Here is a 25151-nt window from a genome sequence, read left to right on the forward strand (position 1 = left end):
ACCCACCTGATGAAACCCGATTTCCGTAACTTTGCTGATCAGCCAATTCACTCATTTCACTCCTGACCGTCAAGTAGGCACAGACTGTCTTCCTGAATGGTTACAGTTCATTAAAAGCACCGGCCTGCTAAAACAGGCTGCCAATATTTCATGCGTTTACCAAGTACAGCTGCACATCAGCAATCTTCTGTGTAGCATCCCATACTTTACCCTTACAGCTGTGCACTGCGGACTATTATAAGTCTGGTAATTTTGTATCCATTTCAGCTGGGTATTTTATTGGAACAATTAGAGAGAAGCACTGTTCTCAAAGATACCACAGGATTTGAACCCATAACCTTACAATTCCAAGGGCAGAGCTCTAACTACTCCTCCATGCTGCTGCCATAGACAGCAAAATTAATTAAACCAGCAACACCAGTAGGGAACTAATACATTTATTAATTTCTTACATCCTTAGCATCAATAAATACATGGATAAAACAATCAGACAAGTGCTTAAATTAAGTTCAATGGTTCTATAAAAACACAAATGTACATTTGACATTGGACAAGAACTCAAGGAGGGTCTCGTCAAAGAATCCAAATAATTCTAACATTCTTTGTTGAAAGAGAAGGTCGACTATTCACATCCTTAATTGAATCAATTATTCCAGAGTTCAGGTGCTGCCTGCTCTTGTATCCAATGTCCCTGATGAACACAGACCTTACACACATAAATTCAGACACAAACAAACACAAATATCCTTCATTGCCCGCTAAAATACAAATACTGTAACTTGGTGTTAGCATATGGGTTTGGAAAGTTAAATCTCTAAACTTCCTCTGTTCAGTCCAAGCAGGAGGAAGTACATTTGACTCAATAGTATCAGGAACTACGTGCGTCTAAAAGTGCAGTGTCTCTTAACGCAGAGCTAGGCTTTTAGTTCTGAGCACCTGCTAGTTCCGGACCCACTCTCTGCGTGGTGTTTGTAGGAGAATCTTAAAATCCTGCCCGTGTGCCAGCTCAGAGTTTGTCCTCTGAAACTCCTCCTCCTCCTCCGAAAAGCAGCGACAGGTCTTGATCACAGCCTCTTCACGACTACTCGCAGTACAAAAACAGACCCCCTTCCACGGTCGGCTTGGAGCACAGCATTTTGATCTCGTTTGCAAATTGTAAAGCACACTCCAAATCCACCTGCGGATCAAGGATGAATACTGCGAGGGGGTTTTTGCATTTTGATCACAAAGAGAACCGAAAAAAAGCCGCTCATAAGAATTGACATTTGCCCCCTCCTGTGAAGAAAAAAAACGCTGTATTTAGAAGGGAATGACATCACCTGGCCGGGGAGGGTGACGTCAGGGTATTGTAGAGCTGTGAAAAGAGCATGTGTTCCAGGATTGGCTGTAATACAATACCAGCGGGGAACAAAAAATGGGTCATTGTGACACAGGCAGGAATCCACACTGAAACTCCAACAGGCTGTGATGTCATCTCCGTCTCCAATTGCAAGCAGAAACCCTGCTGGAGGCAGTAATTGTAACCCACACTTTGCTAAATTTAGAAAGAATAGGGTGTGTGTCCCAAGGGAACGGCATGCATCTAAACTGACGCTTATTCCAATCAGGAAAGCTTGTTTCCTTACAAAGGTACCTGACTGCATGGGCCTGCCTTGCTGTTCATTAGCTCACCGCCTCATGGTTTAACCACTGGTTTGTGTCTCTTAAAGATGGTGCTTAGTGCTTTCGGAGGACGTTTTATATATTCCAGAGCATGTGTTTTATAAATTCTCCACGTCTGCCATCGTTGTAAAGGAAAGCGGACTGCCATGCCTGTCTCTGTGGTAACACTGCACTTTTTTGAGTCCTTTGGAATTTCTAGGCATTTTGAACGTTTAGAGCGTATACCTTCCCCCTTTGCCCTTTCTGACACTCCCTGCTCGGGCTCATTGCGATCTCCTGCTGCCCAGGCCTCTCTCACTTGGACACAGGGTTCGATCACGAAGAACACCCAAAGGACACTGTCCCCCAACTCCCAGGCTTTCTTCTGACCAACTCCAATAAGAGTGAGGGAATGTCCTGTCCCATGGAGCATCAAATCTAGCAGGTTTCATAGACCACGGTTAAATCAGCACTTTCCAAACACCTAGAACAATTTAATTGCAATAAACGTAGCAGCTGGTTTCTTAAAAGGAGGAATTTAGAAATCATTTGGAAACAAAAGGCCTTCAATCCCAGTCCCCATGGACCAGATTAAATAATTACTTGCTTGACTGACCTACACCTTGGTCTTTAGAAACAGGTGACCAGGTTCTGAGAATAACAGTAAGCTTCTGAATGTGATCCAGAGCTACTAGGGTCGAGCTACAGGTGGTCTCAGACAGGGCCCAGGACTGCAGCGTTGTCGAAATCATCTCTATCCACTGGGACAATTAACACTGAAATGCAACGAACAGGTATTTAAAAAGTCCGCTTTCCTTTCCTTTGCCCATATGGGCATTGCCCCCGTCCTTCCATCCTTTAATATGATGGATGCATGTGATGGGAGCCACAGAGGAGAAAAGGGAAAACTGGAACATTCTTGGCTCTTCCTCACAACAAACGTCTCTCATTGCAATCTAGCAGCTCCCAAGTTCTTTAAAAGTACCGATATTTCCCAGGTAAAATTACACAAAGAACCTGCTGGACAATAAACCTCAGTAACGCTCACGTTATAACTCCATCACTGGTGCTGCACCTCTGACAGTCTCTGTGCCCCAGAAAGCCAAGTGCATTTCAACACAATCCTTCTCCTTCTAGTGCTTCCCAGTAAGGGCTTTTAAGAGTCCATGAGAAACATGAGCATAGTGTCAGGGCTCACCAAGACTGCACAGCGGCTGCGACTAAATTAAATATCTATGTGCTACAGAGGACAAGTTGTTTTGTAGTTTTAAATTGAGGGTTATTTAACGAGCTCAAAAAAAGCTCTTTTTGGACACTGCAGACCCTACCGAGAAACTCTGCCTTTCCACAAGTCCTTCCAAGTGGGCCGTTTCTCTTCTGTGCTGCAGGACGCCCAGCTGCTTTTCCTCTGGGTCGGGCACAAATGCAGGGATTCAGGTCTCTCGTAGCCCAGTGCCTTACACTCCACCCCCTCTGGAGGTGTCTGGCTGCTGCGCTGTACCCAGAGGCTCTTGCTTTGCAGAACTAAACCGTCACTCTTTGTGGACGATGATGATACAAGTCAAATGAGCTCCTCAGCGTTCTGCTATGCTGTCAATATTGCACAGGATCCCGTTGGAATTCATTTCCATAGCTTTTTTGTTGAATAGGAGTGAAAATACGAGCGCAATGTATTTCACTGCACCAAGACAGGTCATCTACATAAAGTGCTTCATAGCTTGAAGAAGTCTGTAACAGTTCTTTTCAGGTAGCTGAAGTTGTTCTACTGCCATGATCAGTCAGACTGAACATAAATCATCTTCTTCTGTCATCAGTCATTAATTTCAACATGCAAGAGGCAGGAGCACCTCGGTCTCTAGTACATTCTGCTGCGATCCCTCCCACTGCGGTTGTCAGTGCTCCCCTTCTCCAGCAGATGGCGCCATGCCGAAAACCTGTTATCTGGCAGGCCGGCTCGGGGAACCCATGCTGGAGGGGGATGCTAGCAGCGCCCTGTTGCCCCGCCACTTCTGGCGCAGGATGAAGTCGTAGTTGGCGGAGGTGCACATGGCGTAGAAGACATTGGCCTTGTCAGGGATGACCAGTTCTGCACGGGGACACGGGGGAAAGCAGAGCGACAAGTGAAAGGACTGACACTGCGGAGCAAGCAAACGATAGCAGTCAAACAGAAGAGCGATAACCCCTGACACACTCCTAGATCCCAACAGGATAAATCTGTTGCTACAATTTAATTTTCTTCTGCTTCAGATCAGTAAAGGCTAGTCAAAATAAGAAACAGCTGATCTTGCCTACAAGTGAGGAAAGTACAAAGATAAGCTCTACTAACAAGTAAAGGAGGTAGCAGGATCTCTACGGAAGTGGCCTAGAGGGGAGGTTTCTGACACTCGTGGTACCGACTCTACACTGCAGCTCACCTCTGTCCTGGGAGAGGACCTGGCTGAGCGAGAAGTCCTGGCAACTGCTGCTCTCCAGGTTGTGCTTCTCCAGGGCTCGCTGCACCACCTGGGCCGTCTTGTCCTGGCTGGTCAGCTGCACGGGAGATGGAAACGGGGAGAAAGAAAATGAGCTGTTACTAAACACAGCCGGACACGCCCCCAGGACTACATGCCACGCCCCCATTCTCACTCCTTGTGCCGGTAACAAAACAATAACCCCTACAAGACTGCTTTAGGTGGGGACCTCTTGAAGGAATTTCCAAAAATCGCCCACAGAAGCACTTTATTATATATAGGTTATATAGGTTAAAATCCGAGCATGCTAAATTCCAAAGCAAAACGTGAGGAGCCCAATTCACTCCATCCACCAGCCCATTTAACGATGGAATCTACTTAATCGCTCATCCCTCTGCTGCGCGCTTCAGGAGATGGATGTGTCCCAATCACCCATAGCAATGGCAATAAAACCAGACGTTTCTGCAGCTGGAAGTCCGAGATTCAATGTACAGGAAAAACGGCCCGCTGTGACAGTAACGCCATGCACAGACGAAACAAGGAGGACTGTTCTTCCCCCTCTCGGGACCCCCCCTTGCTGGATCTGGCCCATGTCTGATCTTCCATGTGTAACACAAGCCACAAGCTGCCCCCTCGCTGACGGAGCACAAGCTCGGGGTGTCCGCACTCACCAGGATGCTCTTGTAGACGTTCCCGTTCCCACACTCCACGCTGACCCGGATCACACAGCAGTCGGCCACCTGCCGGTTGTAGACGGGCAGGGAGTTCATGGAGATGGAGCGCCGGTGGTGCAGGTGCGCGGGGGCGGAGGGCAGGTCGGGCTGGGAGTTGCAGGAGCTGGAGGAGCTGGAGGAGCCCGTGGGGGAGAAGACCTCCTCGGCCACATCCTGGCAGGAGCTGGACAGGGGCTGCAAGAGGCAAGTAGGGCCAGGTCACATCCTAGAAGGGGATCACCAGCTGATTTCTCCAGGATCGTACTTCTTGATCACAGCAGATTTCCCAGAAGCTGCAGGATCTAGCCCTCCATGACCAGCCTTAGCTCCCCTCTGTAAAAGTTATAAAAGTTGTTTGGTCGGTACCTTGCATTTGCCTTGCAAAGGGGAGTGGGGAGAGGAGACATCCTCTATTTCCGATCCACTGGATCCCGACGAGGACACGCTGATCTGGTCAGGGAGAGTTTTCCCACTGGATCCGTCAGTCACGGTGAGCAGCCTATTGTCAGCAGGAAAATGAGGTTACCCAGAGTGTGAGACTCCGGTATGAGACAATAGCTTCTCTTTTCGATGCGTACATCACTGATTTTTAAATCCCGGAATAGTCCCTGAATCGGGAACTCTATGGCCAACAAGTCGTATATTGGAAGAACACATTTCTCCACTTAAAAAGTTGTTTTTTCCTAACACCAAAAAACATAATTTGTGTTTTGCATCTCTCCCGGGACACTCACGAGGTCAGCTTCTTGGCCAGAAGACGGTGGCTCCTGATGCTGGGGGACCCAGGGCAGGTGTCCACCGGGGGCTCCAGTTGACATGACAAGTCATAGCTAGGGACACAGAGTTCAAAGGTCAGCCACCAAAGGAGGGAAAACTCCTCTAGAATTACAGGGTACACCTTCATTAGGTCCCCAAAGTACCACAGAGACTCCAACAAGAATGGATAGGCATGCTTGAGTTATCAATTGTTTAGGACTTGGGGAACACTCTTAAATGAATTTGGAAGGTGAATCCCTCTACTGTGCCCAACTAAGTATAAATCAGTTAAGAATGTACCCCTGTCCTGGCCTTCGTCACTCCTTCCCCCATTTTCACCCATGTGGCCTGACCCTCACTTCCTGTTAGAGACGCTGGAAGCTGCGGGTCTCTGACTGCAGCGCACTTGTTCCCAGATCCTTATTTTCTCTGCCAGGAGGGTGGAAACAAAACCTGCGTTTCTAACTGCTCGGGATCTATGCCAAGCGATGCCAGTGTTTGTCTTCGGATACGACATTGCTATCAGGTCACGAAGAAGTTCGGTTGGACTCCACAAAGTACCACAGAGACTCCAACAAAGGTGGTCTTAGAGCCGTGTCAAGCGCCTGTGAACCATGGATGTCTGTCCTCCCCCCACCGGCACCCAAAGCTCCTCACCTCTCCTGGTCGGTCAGCGGCCTGTGGCTCTGCAGCCAGGTGGAGACGCAGGGATGATGACTCAGGCTGTACTGGGAGCAGGCGGCCTGCAGCTGCCTGATCTCAGACAGAACCTCAAACTCCTAGGGAGAGAGGGAATGCCAGCAAGACTTTTACATGGGCACCTGCCACACGAGATACAGTACCTCTCAATTCTGAGCAAAATGGCTTTCCATGACACTCAGAGACATTTCTATGGATAAACCACAGCTTCTCCACATGCTTGTTAACCATTTACTTTTTGTTCCTTTGTACATCCCCAAAAATAAAACAAGTTTCATTTTACTAAATCTAAAAGGTACCATGGTCTGCACAGGTTCAAATAATGAGCAGCGAGCTTTACGTGAAATAATTACAGTTTGTCACTGGCAACCTTACAGAAACCAACACAGAAGCTAAAGCTGACACCTAGAAAGAGGCACGAGAACCATTTAATCATTTTCCCCATAAAACTAGTAGACAAATATTTGAGAGCTGTATTATGGAGCAGTGTTGAATGTTTACATTCGAGGCAGGGAATTGGGATTGTACTTCCAGGCAAGATACTACAGTAAAATTGCCTCAACATGTATAAATATGAGTCACTTGCAAAGTAATAAATATGTCAGCCCAATAAATTAATGAGGATGGAAATATAACTCTTTCATGGGCATAATTACAGGTCAGCAGCAATATTTTCCCTTTTAATAACCAAAGTAAATGTAAGTGCTCTCCCCTAACTCTGGGTTTACTGGGTAAAATAACTGCAGAGTGACATAAAGTAACACTCACCCTTCTCCTCTTCTCAAAGTTGATGAGCCCCCCCTGGAGGAAAAAGAGAGAAACGCAGGTTGAGAGGCAAGAAGAGTGAGTCCTTAGCACCACCGAGCCCAAGAAAACTGCTGTCATGTTCTGAGCCCAACGCAGACCACATTCTAATTAATCACAAATGAGAGCAGGCCATTTTTTAGTGGCTAATTGATTCAAGGACCTCAACCAGGGGTTTCTTGACAGATGGGCCTGCCAAAGTACTTGTTGTTGTAGCTGTGCAGGGGCGCTACAGAACAAGTGACAATATTTGGCATTTCTCTGTGGTTTTCTTACAATCGGTAAATTAAGGATATACTTATTCACTTCAATCCAGCAAAGAAAGAAAAACTGTGCAGCTTCCCAAATGCCATCTCACTGAAATCCTGCTTTGGCAGTTAAATGAGGCTGTGCTTGGTATGCTGGTTGTGAGCACATTTTCCCCCAGCACGCTTCTACCCAAGTCAGAAAACTGAGATGGCAGCATATCAGAGTAACGCACAAGCCAGTGTCCGTCAGCGGTCAGCGGTCGGTCTGTCCACTCACCTCCACTGTGTCAGGCAGGGCGGTGTCCAGCATGGTCAGCACAGTGAGGAAAGTACCCAGGTATGGGACACTGCCTCTGCTCTGTATAAGATAAGATCACTTTATTAACCATATACAATTTCTTGCATTAGGAATTTGTCTTTTCACATACCCCAGCTTGCTCTCCATGAGACACACAGACAGGGAGAGAAGCTTGGGGTCAGAGCGCAGGGTCAGCCATTTATACGGCACCCCTGGAGCAGCTAGGGTTAAGGGCCTTGCTCAGGGGAACAACGGAGTAGGATTCCTCTGCCGGCCATGGGATTTGAACTGGCAACCTTCCAGCCATGGGCGTAGATCCTTAGCCACAGAGCCACGGCTCTGCCCCAATATGAGGTGGGGGTGCCCCTCATACTCTGCCCCTGTCTGTATGACAGACGGGAAGAAAATATTGGTCACACAAAGTCTTATTCGCTTGGCGCCTTTCTGCAAAGCAAAATAAAGACACTAAGCTATGACTGGAACACTGACGCCATTTTAAGTGTGGGGGAAGAAAACTAATTTGCTCATTTGTGTGAAAAAATCACCTATTTCACTGCCACTTCTCTGCCGTGACTTCTCCTGAAATAAATCTCATCACTGAACCCAGGGACTTCTTCCCCAACCTTTGTTTTGCAGTCCCTTTTTATGGCCTTCCTCCTGTTATTCCCCTAGTACTGTCCCATCAGTTTCTCCAGATCCACACCAATGCCCTGCTCCGAACTCTAGCCCTGAAGTCCATATTGGCTCTTCGAGCCAGGAGGACCTTCCTGTGGGACCTACCGTCTGTTGGGCAACGGGGCAGTGCTTGGGAGATTTGGGGCAGGAGCCGTCGTCGTTTGGAGTGCTGCCATCCTGTGTAGAGAGCAGAGAGAAACCACAGTCACACACCAGAACTTCTACAAGGTGGGACAGTTCCCAGATCGCCCCAGTAAAACCTACAGATGGGTATGGTCCTGCAAACAAAACCATACTTGACCAGATAAGTCTCATCATCTTCATTGCTACAGTCAAACCACTGGCCTCTGTACCTCCCCATCATGAATCACAAACCCTACAGTAGCCTGGATTGTCAGAGACTCATTCATTCAACCCTTATAGAGGGCTAGAGTCTGGCAGGGGGGGGTCAAAACTTTGATCCCATCTGGGCTGTGACATCAGCTTAACTTTGGTGGCAGGTGCCAGACTTTTTATCTGCTTGTTAGGGGCAATGAAACCAGTAATTACAAGACTTCATTCACAAATATTGAATGAAAATATATGTGTACAGAATGAGGCTCAAAAGCCATAAAAAACTAAAAAGCTGCCAAGAGCTACCTTTTCAGCTTTCCATTGGCCTTTTAATGGTATTGACACTTCGCTATTTGTTTTCTCTCCATCATACTTGTATGAACCCAGAATAAACAGCGGCTTGTAGGACCTGATCAGCAAACACCAGCGCTGATTACAGGACAGGATTTACACCACATTTCCCTTCTCTATAGAATCCCAGGCACCAGCGCTTGGGGGTTAATTATTAAACGTGCTCCTGTCCTTGCATGCTGTACGGTGTGTTAAAATGTTAAAAAAGCAGCCCAGAGATTTAACACTTATAAACATATAGTCCTTTTTTGGGATCACTTTTCCCAGTTGACTGTACTTTCAAATTGCTGTTTACTGGCCTCAAATTGCACCTTTACTGGTAAAGGTGCCAGTTGTTTCCGGGCTGTTAGGTAACACTCCCTGGGTTCAATTTGCACTTCAGCACTCAGGGTGTTTACTAAGGAAGGTCTTGGGAACACTGTGGAGCTCAGAGTTTCTGAGAGAACACTTAAGGGTCATTGTGCTCCGTGAACACAGAACAGCAGGGCTGGAGAGAGAAACTCAGAGTGGAAACACCTCAAAGCAGCACTGACAATTACAAGGCAGGGACTCACTTCCTTGTGTTTCTCCAGGCCTTGAACAAATTGTGATGTTAATTTTGATTCATTAAGCAGGAGATTGTTTTACATCAAAGGAGAACTGTATTCCCAATTTTCTAGACTGGTTATAAAATCTGGTTAGTAAAAAAAGAATTGATGGTATCTCTAAATTTGACAAATTCCAAAAATAAGCACAAAATCATGAACTTTGCCAAACTACTGTAAGTCGCCATGTTGTCACAAACCACTGGTCTCACTATGGGCAGGAGCAAGAGTTCACACAGATTGTGACACGAAGTGGCCCTTCCTGCTCACTAGTCACTGTAATGACTAATGTAATGCGATGAATGAGCAAGTAAGTACAGGCTGTATGGCAGTCATTTCACTGCAGAAATGTTCCAATGTGATCTCCATGTAGAGTTTACAAGTTTCTATTTCTATTGGATTAATAGAGATGGGTTCACAAGCCTACTTGTTCACAATATCACAGGGCTGCTTCACCTTACTGGATGTTTTGTTGCCTCGTTCTGAATCGCAGACAATGATGGAAATTTTGTCTATTTTGTGATGTAAACTGGAAGTTTTACACATTACTGTGTCCATCTTTCTTTCATTGTGGTTTGAAATGCACTCATCGTGATTCTTTCTCACCGTGAAATATAAAAAAAAGTTGCAGTTCCCCTTTAAGTAATTGTCTTCCAACAATTGTGTTCCTCATTTTTTTGAAAGCATGCCTCAGTTTGCATGTATTTCAGCCTTTAAGAGGCATGATACAAACTGAACAAATGTTATAAAAAAAGAGATGACAAATGAAGGTAATTATTGTATAATTTAGGTAAAGTGCCTCAAGAATGCTATATTGAAAAGCGCGATTCATTGTTTGATTGATTGATTTGGACTGGGAATCTCAAGAACCTAAGTAGCCTGCATGAGCCACAACACCTCCTTATCACTGCTGACCGAAGCAGATTAGAGGAAGTTCTTTACCTCCATAAGGATCTCTCGGCTGCTCAGGGCACAGTTCTCATCGGGAAAGGTCTGGCACAGCTGTTCAAAGGCTGTCACGCTCTCTCTGGAAGAGAAAAATCAACATAAAAACATGAGGTCTTCAGCAATCGCTGTCCATGTAGCAGTGAGGTGCATATTTACAGGTGGAAATGGGATCCAGAGTCCTCACATCACATAAAAGCGAGGAGACTGGACTCAACCATTTTCAATCCATAGGCAAACGGAATTTGACCATTTCACAGACAACAAAAATACAACCCCTTTGTCTGCCGACTGAAAATCCAATCAAGAACAAAGGAATCACATGGGAGGCAGAATTCACAAACCCAGAGGTGGAAACTTTAAAATTACCACCGGTTTAACAAAGACCAGGAAACTGGTTTCTCAATGGAGCATTGTTGTAGGCTGAGGGAACAGGTTGGTGTGCTACCTAGAGACAGATGCCCAGGTTTTCTTCAGCCTATAGACGGCATTGGACTGCAGAGCAGAGAGGATTGCACGCAGGGAGGAGAAGTTCTTCAGCTGTTTGCACTCCTGCAACACAGAGAACAGGAAGGACCTCCATTAAACGCCCACTGGATGGGGAGAGGGGAGGGGCCAAAGCCCTTGTTCGGAGGTGGAGATCTCTGGTGTTGGAGGATTGTGGGTTTAAGATCTAAAGACTTCACTGATTGCGACTCAGCTCAATATGTCTAGGAGGATAAGCTGTGATGGCAGATTTCTGTACATCACAGCCTCAATGTCTTTAACCACTGTGTACAGGGTCATGCTAGAATGGGGCCAAAGTTTGTCTGTTTTTTTTTGGCGGTTCTCTGGGAGCAGACTGACCTGCGCCACCTTGATCCACTTCTCGACGACCCTGGCGCGGTCGCAGGGCCGCTGGGAGGACGGCTGGCACAGCAGGGTGCTGATGACGCAGTTGGTGACCATATTGAACTGGGCGATGGTGGCGCGGATGGTGGGCGCCAGGTGCTTGTTCTCCTTCTTGTCGCGCTGGGACCAGATGCAGCCCATGCACTGGAATGGCAGCACCTTCATGAACAGCCCCTGCAGGCATCAGACAGGGAGAGACAGAGGCATTACAGTCCAATTCAAAACGGACGCCAAGATCATGCCAAGGGCCAACGCTGTAGCACCTGAAGACAGTAAGGGCATGGACCTGAATAGATCTCAGAGGGATTTGTGCTCTTTTTGGAGCTGTATGGCGCTTAGATTAGCTGCAGGCCATCAAAGAAAGGAAAGTGGAAGATCTCTTCCTCCCACAAAGCCATAAACATAGAAAATGAATAAAATCTACAAAAATCATTTGTTTCCTCAATGTGGGCAGTATCCCTGAAGGTGAAGGCCTGGGTTTCTTGCCATTCCTGACCAGGCTGTAGCTCCAATTGCAATACAGTACCTGGACAACCACAAGCTGTCACAACCGGAGAGTGACTGAGACTTACCGCGTCCAGCAGGGTGAGCTGCTCTGCAATGTCTGTGGAAGGGAAGTCCAGGAAGTCCCGTACCACCTTAATGCAGTCCTGTTCCGAGTCACCTTTACCAGAGCCAAGGGCGGCCTGCTGTCTGCCATTTTTCTCTGCCGATGAGAAGCAGGAAGAAGGGTGGGTGAGGGATGAACAGTGGGAAGATGATCACAATGCACAGCAGCTAAGGTTTCCAGGGTGACCCTTGGGTGGGGCTAAGGTCTCCAGGGCGACCCATGGGGTGAGGCTAAGGTTTCCAGGGCGATCACCTAGGGGGCGGGGCTTAGGTTTCCAGGGTGACCCTTGGGAGGGGCTAAGGTCTCCAGGGCGACCCTTGGGGTGAGGCTAAGGTTTCCAGGGCGATTACCTAGGGGGCGGGGATAAGGTTTCCAGGGTGACCCATGGGCGTACCTGCATCCTGAAACTTCTTCAGCAGAGTCTCGGCACGCTGGGATAGGCGGCGGTAGCACAGACGCTTGCGCAGGCGTCCCCGCAGCACCTTCAGGCAAGAGTAGTGAGGGGGATCCCGGAAATCCTCTGCATACTCCTCCAGCCACATCTGGATGAGCGGGATCAGAGTGCTGAGGAAAAGAAAGGAGGAGAAAGGGAGGGAGAGATGAGATGCACAAGCTTGAAGGGGTTTCACAGAGGTTAAACAACAGGTTCACTACAGAACTGCGCCTTTGTCTTCCTCAAAATCCTCCCAAAACAAAAAGTAACACTTTAACATTGTTTTCTTCATCATCCCAACCAAGAATTGCATCTTTGAGCCTATATAATGATATTGTTTCAATTAGGAGTTAATTCCGCTCCAGTGTGACACAAAAGCTCCGTGCTACATCTTCCGCAGTTTGCTCAAGAGTGGATCACAGATTTCTGCTGCAGCTGGAAACGGGGAGCATGTGGAGGAAAGATCAAAGCAGGCCCTCAAAGACTGACCCTTTCCCTCACCTCTTGTTCGGAAGAACGTGGCAGACGTTGCTGTCCACATCAGTGATGGGGTCATCTCTGAAAAACAACAACAACAAAAGCGGTCACTTCCCCAAGTGTCCAGGGGTGTTTTTCTGCCAGTACTGAGGGTAGCTTGACAAGACTATCATCTATTACCATCCATACCCTGCTGGGCATGGCAGAGGGTCCTGCCATTGTCCGGCTGGGCCAACCCTTGCCTTAAAATAGCAGAGCGGTCCAACAGTGGAGCATTCCACAAGCCGGTTTAATCCACAAAACAAGCAAGCATCCACCCTTTCAAAATAGGCCACCATTCCCACATAAACAAAAGATAGAGAATTTGATCCTGGAGGTTCTAGGAGACGTTCATTGGACAAACTGAAGAGGGTCAGAGCCTGATTCCCGTGGTCTTTTCCCAAAATTCCTATCACCCACTCTGCCATTTCCCACTAAAAGGCGAACGTTCCTCACTTTACTCTGTTTTTACCATTTTCTAAGGATCATGCAGGAAGAAAGCCAGATCTTTCTGCTTTTACGTTCATAGTACAACAGGGCCACGGTATGATACATTCGAGGAAGTTTAGTTTTATCAAAGCAGGGCTCCGCACAGAGAGATCAGTTAGAGCTCAAAGAGGAGGGGGGAGTGGCTCCACCTGCGCAGGAGCAGGTCGATGAGCGTGCTGGTGTCGGTGAAGGCGCGGTAGGTGGCCAGGAAGATCTTGGCGAAGTCGGGGTCGTCGCCGGGCTCCAGCAGCCGAGAGGTCAGTTTGTCCAGAGTGGCCGCCTTGAGCCGCCGCACCTTGTAGGTCCTGTACTGGACGAAGCAGAAGGCGGACTGGGCCTCCCCATCCTCTGGGGGCTGTACCGGCTCCCTCCTCAGAGTGATCCCGTAGATCGCCCCGTCCTCCACCTCTTCCCCCCACTCCTGGACCGGGTTCTGGGAGAAGGACAGAGAAAGAACATGAACAGTTAAAGAGAAGAGGAAGCCACCGGACCCTGCTCTGCTCGGGTTGATGGCCAGTCGCTTAATAATCCCAGAATTCCATTCAGTCTGGTCCCAAAAGGTTGCCACAAAGTCAGCTTCAACCGCATGGCCCGGGACGTGGTCCCAGACTCCCACAATCCTACATGCAAAGGGGGGTCTCTTTAATTTCCCAGTGGTGTTCCTGGGAATCAATGTATTCCTAAAGATGGATCAAAGTCTTTTAAATTTGGAAAAGCGGAATCTAGTTCCCTAGGCAGAAGAACAGAATTGGGGCTTTATTATGTATTATGCAGGAACAACAGGAGAATGGGCGACTCAGTCACACTGCACACTAAGTGAGCCTCATTAAACAGACAGCTGCCTGAAAACTGCGATTGGCTCCATTAATTCAATTCGAGCTTTAAGCCTTACTAGCCCCTGGGGGAAATATATTCGACAGCAGAGTTCAACACAACAATACAAACAAACCACCCATAAAGAATTCAGCACAGCAGCATCTCAGAAGATCAGAAAGTTATTCTATTGCCTTGGAACGAAATTGCAGAGAGGAAGAAAGATTTCCGGAGTCTATTACCTTGAAAGAAAAACTAAAGCTTAGCAGAGGCTAGAATCAGAAGACCCGCCCCTCAGAAGCACACGGGTTCTTCCCAGACCGGCAGGACTGGGGATCTCCAGAACCCGGGACCACTCTGCTGTAGGCAGAGTGACAGGTGGAAGAGGAACGAAGAAAAAACCTCTGGAGGCCGTGTACAGGAAGCAAAAGGAACAAAACAGAGTTGCTGGGAAGATTTCAGGACACTTGCACACAGCTTCCACTTGTGACCTGTGGTTGGCCCACTCCTCAGTACACCCCACCCTTGTTTCCCTCACAGGCTCGCTAGACTGCAGGTGCTGATAAGCAAGACGATAAACAAGAAGTCCGCACGTCACCGCGTGACCTTCGAAAGGACATGAAAGCATGGCTGAGTGCTTTGTAGCCAATACAAACTCATACTCCCTGGTTTCGCTGTACACACACGCACGATGAAGTCAAATAAACTCAGCTCACTCTTCCATACGGAGTGGGACTGTACTGCGTTTCAAAAACCCTTGGTTACATTACAAAGGCTAAAAACAAGGTGAGTTAAATCTAGGCACCATTAGGAATTATTTGCAACTAAATCAGGCTGCCATATACTCCAATACCAAGTCATTGATAAGTAATCTGTCCTTAATATCTTAGTAAATGTTAATTTAACACCCTCAAGTGCTACTAACACGTAAGGAAAGACCGCAGGATATTATACATAATACATTACAATGCATAGCCCAGCAATGTTAAAAGTCTGTGCGAAGACAAGAATGTGTTGTGTCTATGGTCTTGTCCTGCACAGTATATAGTGCGAAGTGATCACAACAGGGACATCAGCTCCTCAGGGACTTTACAGGAACATCCCTTTAACCTCACAAAAAAACCTGTAAGACAATCTGGAGTCTTTAAAGCAGGGGTTAAAAGCTCATTCAAATTAAGCTTCAAAAAACCTTCTATTTTTCCCATACAATACTTGCTAGTGGCTTGCAACTCTTGCACCAGGTACAAAGAAACCAAACCAAACTTTAAAGCGCACTGGCTGCCATCAATAAACGAGGCAACAGGGTTACCATCAAATTCTGCAGCCCAACAAGCAGCATTTTGCAACTACATGCCAGCTATTGATTTTCACCTCCAAAATAGGTCACTGTACGCCAGCAATCTTTTTTTTTTTTTAATTGCATTTCAGGAGTTTTATTAATACACAGAGCTCCTTGGCTTAGGTGTACTCGGGACAACCCAGCACTCAGCAGATTTTATGTCTGAAAAAGAATAGCACAGGGCCACTGATGGGGGTGACAGGTGGGAATCAGATTTTTCTTAAAAACCGGCGTGCTCCAAGTCCTTCAATGACATTACTTGCTAGACAGCCAGCCAACCAGTCTTGGATGAAATAATAGGCTTAGTATTGATCTACAGAGTCTGACTGACAGGGACGAACCACTCAGCCTCTTTAATGCATTTTATTTCATCACACATCCTTATCACAGCCAGGGGACGTTTTCAAACGAGACCCTCACTGTGGCGCTGCCTTGTTTACATCAGGGCCTGCTTAGTAATGCATTTGCTTGACAAAAAAACAGAAATTCTCTTCTGGCGGCCAAGCCGCACACACAGTCTCCAACCAGATGGCCGCAGGCTGATGTGAGCTGTATAGAAGATCACTTGAGCTCAGAGGTTAAGAGGCACGGTTTTAGATCAAGACCTGCGTCGCTGTGGCTCAGACAACAGACGCCTGCACAGAGCGCAGGCTGTATTCAGATCCCTGTCATTTTCCAAGCAGAATATCCCACAGAAAACAATCCAGGGCCTCCTTATTGTAATGTCGCGCAACCTCATGGAGGTCGTGGGCTCTCAGGGAGAAACCATAGGAGTTCTTGACAAGTTGGAAAAAATACTTCCTGGTCTTTCCCTGGATTACTTAAAATCATTGCGGGCCCAACTGCCCTTGGGTCAGGAAACTAAGAGCGCCAGGGTTTCTCCTATCAGGACACAGATACAGTACCTTTGCCAGAATCGTCTTCCTTTCTTCCACAACGGTTCACCTATCTTACCGGCTGACGGTCTTGAGGAAGGGAAAAGAAGGGTGGGTTCTTTCACGCTTCGGGGGCCAGCTGACGGAAAGAAAACTCAGCTGCGAGTGGAAACTCCGCAGCGAAAACAAAAGTCTCTCGGCTTTACAAAAAAAAAACCCGCAGCATCAGGTTTCGCGAGAGAGGTGAAGATTGATAAAGATCTGCTCACCAGACTGGCGACGTGAATCTGGTTTCACACTGAAACACCTGCAGGCCGTCAGGTACTGGGACTGGCTCGGAAAGTCGAATTGTAAGCCATTTTCCGAGCAGGAAGAAATGTGTTTGTTAGGCCCAGGCAGAAGCCTGGTGGCCCTAACCTGCTGATGGTCTTTAACTTGAGGCAGGTACTGAGTGACAGGCCCGGTCCAGTTCCAGCTAGGCCTGTTCTGAAGCCATCGCCGTGACTACTTTACATCTCATTTGTGTTTAAAAGAAACTATTTTCTCTGTCCACCCACATGCAAAAGAGATGCCTTGACTCATCAAAGGCTTTTTTAGGACTCCTGTGCAGATGATGCCCTTCAAAGAGGTGGGTTCTGTTCGGGCACATTTAAATATGAATATTCACACAAATGTTTCCCCCCATTTTTCTGAAGAGAAATTAGATTGTTTTGTGTCCTTCACCCACCAGATCTGGTGTGTTTTGAAGGTCTCAGCTCACAGCCACAAACCCCACACATAGCCCACGAGCCGGGAGAGTGAGGAAGAGTGGGCAGACCCCTCAGAGAGGCTCGGCTTTTTTGAAGTACAGTAAACTCGGGTTTTACGTGATAGCCCAAGCGGGGCAGCGGGGCAGTAGGGCCATGCATGAACACACACTCTTTCATGATCTTCAGTGCTGGAGAGAGAGCGATCAAGCTATCCCTCTCACTTCCGTAAACGCAGACCAATTTTTTCCAGCTGCTGGGAATAAAGATACAGAAATCGTCCAGACTGAATGCTTCCTCAAAAACCTGCAGCGGATTAAAATAAAAAGGACTTTTGCCATGAACACGCAGTTCTCTTGTAGTTTTATAAAGGGTCTCGCACAATATCGCACCTGGCTTTGTGCGTTATATTTCAGGAAAAGATACAGGAGGAAAATAAATCCTGCATTTCCCAGCGCCTATTAATGGCGCACAGCAAACAAGATCCAGTTTCTCTCTCCCTGTGAAAAATCAAGTCATGCATAACACATTTGTGCAAGATCCTTCCTCAATCTGAGCCAGGGAATCCGTCTTCCTTCTTTTGCATTGAATGCAACTGGACGGAAAGAAAAAAAAAAGATGACTCCGGCATCTTTTCTGCTGTCTCAGCTATTGTGCGTTTAAAGTTAAAAGACTGAGCAAAAAAGAGGAAAGTTAAGAAAAAAAATCAGATCTCTTCTGAGAGATACAGGTTCCCTGCCACAACTCCCAAAGCTCGACACTTAATGACGTTTTTTTCCTTTCTACCCATTTGGGACAGTGAGCAATTTCCAGCTCTGAATAATAGGGGGAGGATAACTAAATAACTACTGCCAGTTTCCTGCGACAGGTGTCTGTTGCTAAGATCCCACACAATAAAGCAGCAGTTCCCCATGGTCACACCCTAGATCAGCGCTGGGATCCGTAGCCCTCTCGCCTGCCGCTGTGACAGCACCACAGCACAGGCACTGAATGACAATCGGGCTCGAAACGGGGCCAGTTTTAGTTTTTCTGGCCACACAAAGATTTGCAGATTGGGCAAGCCAGTGGACTAACTCAGGAGAGACCAGGCACCTTGGGGAAAAAAACGGCTGCGATCATTTTCGGCACAGAATGTCTTCTCCTGCAGCATGCAAGGGGTTCGGACATGCCAAAGGGAGGGGAGGGGGGCTTGCTGTGAGTTCTGGGGCCTTGGGGTGGGCGATGGCGTTTTCCTCCCGAAAGAAATGTAAACAGCCTAACCGGTTCTTAAACTTTTCTAGAAACCGAACTGAAAGAAATCTCTCTCTCACACACACACACACACACACACACACACACACACACACACACACACAGTGTACACGTGATCCAGATTTCTGGGCAGAGGGGTCTCCATCAAGAATGGTAGCACCCCCACAACACTCCCAGATGCAAACACACAGGATGAGAAAGTGGGGGGTCATGTCTCCCTCCGCCCCATGCAGTCACCCCCAGATTGCTGAGGCCCCTTGCTGGGACCCAACGGGCTGATGCTCATGATCCCCACGGGGCTCTGACCCAGACTTCAAGAACCCATGACTCAACTTGAGCGCGTGACCTGCTGAGCTGATTGCCAAGCAAGATCGTCCACCTGCAAGGACCTGCCAGACTCCTGCAGTGACTGTCCAGGGCCACAGCAGACCCTTCTCTGGGCAAACTGAAGCCGGCTGCAGATGAAAGCATTTGAAACCATTTCTCCCCCGAACGGCTACGGAACAAGTCTCAACCCACCCTCTCCGCTGTACATGTGCGAGGCCGCCCCACCACAGCTGCACACAGAGCCCTCAGTACCTGCACTCAGCTGTGCCTCTGTCCCTTTTCCTATCACCACCTGCGCAGGTACTGCGGGAGGACAGCAGGAGAGCTCCAGGCGTACCACAAGAACACACAAACACGCTGGCAGGAGGACACGGGCTTTCAGTCACAGGCTAAGAGAAGGGCACTGGAACAACCTCTCCACACGTCCAAGAGACACACGGTTATTAAGCCATCGCAGAGCGGCCGTTCGATTAACGCCCATATATCCACAACTCTACTCAGTGGATATACTGTATATAGATATTTAATATCTATATACAGTATATCCATATCTTACAATATCTCTAAAGTGATTTGTAAGCCTAGTTTCAAAGACTAAGGAAAACCATTCATCCATCCATTTTTTCTGACAGCTTTATCCAGAACAGGGCTGAGGGGGAGCTGGAGTTTATCCCGACAAGAAACAGGTGCAAGGCGGGGTACACCCTGGGCGGGACACCAGTCCAACGCAGGGCAGACACACACACACATTCCCACCAGGGCCAATTTTCCCAGAAGCCAATTAGCGTACCACCATCTTCTTGTGGGAGGAAACCAGGGCACCTGGAGGAAAGCCACGTGAACACAGGGGAAACATACAAACTCCACACAGACAGGTCTGGAAGGCAGCAATGCTAACCGGTGTGCCACTGAGCCACCTTAAGGGAATTAATGAGCTCCTCAGAACGTTTACTACATCATCATTATAGACGTCAAACCTTGTATAACTTGTATAACTACTTGAAATTATGGATTTACGAAAGCTTAAAAGACTGCTGCCGACGCGACTTCACCAAAAACTCAAAAAATAAAATCGACAATACATAAACACGCTATACTGTGATTCATAATACTTACCATCGTTATCTCCTTGCCCATATTTCCTAGCGTTCACAGTAGGTCGACGGTGGAAAGAGATCGGTTTGCGGACACTACAATCCCAGGTTTAAACAGATTTATTTCCTCATTTTTTTCGAAAATTGGAACTCCGTCTTCGCTTCACTTTTCACATTTCACACGCGAGTAAGCTGGTGCATTGACTACTAAGGCACTAGTGCATTTTAGATATTTAAGACTACCATCCGATCGATGAAAGAAAAAAGAAAAAAAAGAATATTTGTGCGTGGCTGTCTTATAAGGGAGTAAAGATCGGATGATGGAAAGACGTTGTTATATATTTTTTTTTGTTATCGCTCCGTCTAAAGATGTCTTACAAACGACCGAAAGCGTGTCGAGAGCGCTTCTGAATTCAGAAAATCAGTTTTGTTTTAGAAGTACAGTACGGAACTGCTCCAAGGCTACTGCCCTGCGCTTAGCGCCGTCAAAAGCACCTGCACGGCGAGAGCTGCGCCACTCAGAAATAAAGCCCAAGGCGCGCTGAATAATTCAGATGGGAGGTTGTCCTGTGGGCGGCTCCTTTTTAGGCCTGTCCCGCGATTCGAGTCCGTGCTGGGAGGGCATCCTGCTATACGCATCTTCATTTAGCGTACTGTACTTTTTAAAGGAGGAAGCGTGGCTGATGACAGTCAGAAATTGTAAACGTCACCTTCAAGGACACCGCTAGACGCCACTGGGAAAACTTTATTTCAAACACCCGAGTTGAAAGAGTGGACTAAAACTACTACAACTACTAGAGAGACAATGGAATGCAGGATAAAACACTAGCCCGGTTACTTTAATACACGATTTACATGTATACGACTTTCAAAGCGTTTTTCACTGGTTAAATAAAAAAAATGAAAATAGTAAAACGGCAAACCAAATCTGCATTTAATTAAAATATCTCTCACTGATGTAGAATTGGTGTGAATAGTTGATTACATGTATTGATGTCCAAAAGTAGCACAGCCTCCTAGCTCCACTCCTTCATAGAGACCTGAGCCTCTTGCTGAAGCACTAGAACTGGTTGCCAAAGTAGGTGGCTTAGTGAGCCCCAGGGTGGAGAAGGGGTACGATGATTAACTTTCCAGCTGACCCCACCCCACTCTGAGACAGGACAGGTCTTGCATGTTGCCTCTGGACTGAAACACATTAAGCTGTGATCTGGGCAGAATTACATAATTAATAATAATAATGATTGCTTACACTTATATAGTGCTTTTCTGGACACTCCACTCAAAGCGCTTTACAGGTAATGGGGACTCCCCTCCACCACCACCAGTGTGCAGCATCCACCTGGATGATGTGACGGCAGCCATAGTGCGCCAGAACGCTCACCACACATCAGCTATCAGTGGGGAGGAGAGCAGAGTGATGAAGCCAATTCAGAGAGGGGGATTATTAGGAGGCCATGATTGGTAAGGGCCAGTGGGAAATTTGCCCAGGACACCGGGGTTGATTTAGTCTCTTTTTTTTTGTCCACGAAAGTTTCCACACATAAAATATTCTAATCTTTTTCAAATCACAATCCAGCCTGGTGCCTACTGGTGCTAAAACATAATCATCCATTGAGAGACTGCTATTCACTTTACATGCGGTGTCAATTTATAGGCGAGCCACAAGCCTGCCCTGTCCCAAATGCCTGAGCGATGTGCGTCTAAGTGCCAGACCTGTGAGGAGGGGGTCCCTAAAACTATCTGGCAGCACCCCGGTTTCACCCCTGTGAGACCCCTGCTCATGTCAGTGCTTTTCATCGCTAGTTTGGCACCAGGACTGTCAGCAAACGTCTTGCGTGACTCTGTCATTCCACAAGTCCACTGTTTGTTTTCCTCGGGAATAATCATCACAACAAACCACAAGAAGTACATAAGAAAATAAATAATGACTCTTTGGAGAAAAATTCTCAAAACCTTAGCTTACTAAGAACTGCACAGCAGGTGTGGACTCTGAGAATTGTCAACGTCTTGCCCAAAAATATTTATTATGACTTTAAACAGAGAACTCCGGATGTATCAACAATTGCAGTCTACCGTGGTAGAAGAGAGACTACTTAAAATACTGCCCGAAAACACCAGTAATAAAAGTGTGGGAATCGTGTCATTGTACCATCACCTGATCTGTTAAGGACAAATTAAAGGAGCTTTACTCTCCTAAAGGCAGGATTGTCCAAGTTCTAGGAGGTTTGTATTAATTTAATCAATACAGACTTAAAAAAAAAGAAGGAAAGTCAAGGAGCTTGCCAGAACAGTGGTAAACATTAAGTCAGTTTGGTTGCTAGTAATGAACTGACCCCAGACTGCATTTGGCTGCTTTCTGAAGGGATTCAGGGTATCGGCTTCAACAACATGGCAGTTCAACATGTTCCAGACCCCCACCACCCTCTGTGTAAAGGGGCACCTCCTGTCCTCGGTTTTAAATGCACTTGCGTTCTGTTTCGACTTGTGCTGTCTGGTTCAAGTCTGACTTTTGATTCTGAATAATGCAATTCATTTGTCTTTATCCTCATTAATTAAGGACCTTGAATACTTCAATCAGGTTCCTTTTTGGCTTGGGAATAACTGGTTGCTCTTCTGTATACTCCGGAGCAGAAATATCTTTTTCACAACACAGAGAATTAGTGGGTCTTTTTTGTCATATGCCTATTTGGACATAACTGATGCCAAAGCAAATATAGAGTTAGAATAAAATTATTTAAAAAAATGATCTGAGAATTACAATAACAGCCTAAACACAAATCAGAGAGCAATCAGATCATTGCATCTTTAATGCTGCTGAACACTGTCTTTTTATTGTACAGGAACACTACAGCATGATTTGTGGAGGTTTCCTCAACACCGGACACATCACAGAAGGAAAAAAAAAACACTGAATTGGGATTGTACAGGATCTCGGCTGATGACTCCTTATTTAAAAGATGCACTTTGCTCAAATGTCAGTAGATAAATATGTTTCCAATAAATCAAATAAGCAGATCGATTGATCAATCAAGGGCCAAGGGGATGAAAGAGTGACCCCTGGGGATCAGAGTTCTGCACCTCCAATGCAAATGATCACTAAGTCATATAAAGCACTACAAGCGTGCTCCAAAACCATCTGGACATGATGGGTCAGTAGCCAACGTCAAAATACTTCAAACCTTACTGTGTTTAAGCAGCTAGGATATTAAAACTGCATTCAGATACCCACCAACCCTCAAAATCAGCCATCAAAGCTTAGATAAATTAACACTGGCACTAAATCACAAACGGCAGCCAACAAATTGCACTCATCAGTTGCCCGTTCTTTCTGCTATTACAAAACCACTGAATAGTTTATCAGTGCTCTCAATTTGATCTATATAGTCAGCGCAAATTACTATAAAGCATGGTTCATTAACAAGATTTATATCGATATCAAGGATAAACTGCAGAAATACACTGAGCAAAATGTAGAATTCATATAAAGGTACATTTTGATCTCAAATTTCTTAGAAAGACTACTGTACAGTATTTGCCAGTTTTTAATTGGTAATTAAACCGTGACAAACGATTCAGGAAAGGAACAATGCTTAAGTGAGTGATTTCCTTCACCTCAGCTTCTCAATCCTGCTCTTTCTAATCTCCTTAATTAGTCTCCCAGCTAATGGACTCACAGTCCAGTAGCTCCCCTTTACCCATCTGTAGCCTCTCTAGGAAGAAGGAACATACTGACCTCATCATCTCGCTCCGTGTCCAAAAACTGGAAGCTCTTCAGCCAAACTCCCGGCACCAGGTCTACTAGCTCCAAGTCCAGACAGCGCTGGCCTGGGAATAGTTTCCTCGTCTCGAACATCTCTGCCCGGAGGGACTTTTTTCTCCTTCTCCTGTCTAAAAGGACAAGGCTGGGCAGTGGATCCACATCAAGCTTCATGCTTCACACATGGAGCTACAGCTTGAAGTGGCTCAGTGGAGTGTCGATCTGTAGAGATCACTACAAGCACACTCCCAGCTGTGACAGACGAGCACGCCCAGATACTCACCACATTCCAGCACTGGAAAACAATAGAACTTCAAAAATCTCCTCCCTGTTTTTTTGTTTTTAGTTTGGCTGCAAAACACCATTTGTAATTGAAATCAGCCACCTGAGTCTATTCAGAGCATTGGAATTACTTGCGAATTGAACCTGCTGGGACAATTGGGCATCATGTAAAGCACCTGGAAGAGATTGACACCCTCAGCCCTGCTGTCTTTGAAAGAATCAAAACCTCTTAGCTCAGAACACAAGGGGTGTGTGCCTCAGGTCTGCAGAGCAGGGCCAGTCATGCACCGGCCTTTTCAGATCCTCTGCACTGGCTTCTTCTGTTTCCTTCAGCCTGCAAATTGCGTGATTTTCAATTCAATTCAGAATACTTTATTCATCCCAAGGAGCTAATTTATGGTGCAACAGACAACATGTTCGAAATAAAAAGACATTACTAAGAAATATATGTATATAATGAGAGTAAGAGTGTGCAATATTTAAGATTGTATTAAAGTATGTGTACATGTAAGAGGGGGCTCTATCCAATAGAGATCATATTGATAAAATATCTTTACAGTCATCGTTTGCCAGACTGATGGCCTCTGAAACAAAGCTAAATGTCCTTCTATTTGTCTTGTGCTGTGGACAATGCAAACGTCTTCCAGAAGGCAAAAGTTCAAAAGACTAATTATTCAATTTAGTTATTTGTGTATAATTAAATGATGCATTCGGCTTATATGAAACATGGGGATTGGATGTCGCATTATTTGTCTCTCTCCTATGTTGATTCTCAAACACTGCAGTCACCAGCATTATTTTCTCAGGGGCACTGCAGTCTATAAAGATCCCATTACTGGGGCAGTCAATGCTCAAAGAGGGAAGCACAAAACATCAGTTCTACCGCCACAGTCCTTGCATCTAAACTGTGTGCTGTACAGGACGGTTTTAAATGTGGCCATGTCTAAAACAGTGCAGGCGCTGCATGTTTCTTCTCAGAGCAGTCCGGACCCATGCAGACAAGCAGGAAGTCCTTGGGCAGATGACCTGTATTTGTTGCTGGTGCTCTCCTCTCTTTCTCCCCCTTTCGTTCCTCTGCCGTCTTTCAGATGTGGATTTTCACTGTGCCGCAACAGAGCCCTTGTCTTTGCGCCAGCTGCGGGTTTCACTTTCACCTGCTGGACTTCTTGGAATTGAAAACGAATGAAAGAAATTGCAGAATGGCACGCCACATGCAGAAGACTATGTGTGA

General features: G+C 46.5%; 1 protein-coding gene across 1 annotated transcript; it reads right to left on the reverse strand.

The window, feature by feature from the left end:
• Positions 1-421: 421 nt before the first annotated feature.
• Positions 422-23812, reverse strand: rgl3a (ral guanine nucleotide dissociation stimulator-like 3a). Its single transcript, XM_088933028.1, has 17 exons — positions 23615-23812; positions 13586-13869; positions 12933-12989; positions 12393-12562; positions 11961-12094; positions 11344-11562; positions 10946-11049; positions 10495-10579; positions 8390-8461; positions 7589-7669; positions 7028-7060; positions 6218-6339; positions 5539-5634; positions 5171-5303; positions 4763-4999; positions 4056-4170; positions 422-3727 (listed from the first exon to the last, which is right to left on the reverse strand). The coding sequence occupies exons 1-17, from the start codon at positions 23810-23812 to the stop codon at positions 3579-3581; spliced, it is 2289 nt and encodes a 762-aa protein (XP_088789154.1). The 3' UTR covers positions 422-3578.
• Between the last annotated feature and the right edge of the window lie 1339 nt (positions 23813-25151).

This window comes from Atractosteus spatula, chromosome 14 (genome assembly GCF_055471065.1).
Source record: "Atractosteus spatula isolate fAtrSpa1 chromosome 14, fAtrSpa1.hap1, whole genome shotgun sequence".
In the NCBI taxonomy this organism is placed as follows: Eukaryota; Metazoa; Chordata; class Actinopteri; order Semionotiformes; family Lepisosteidae; genus Atractosteus; species Atractosteus spatula.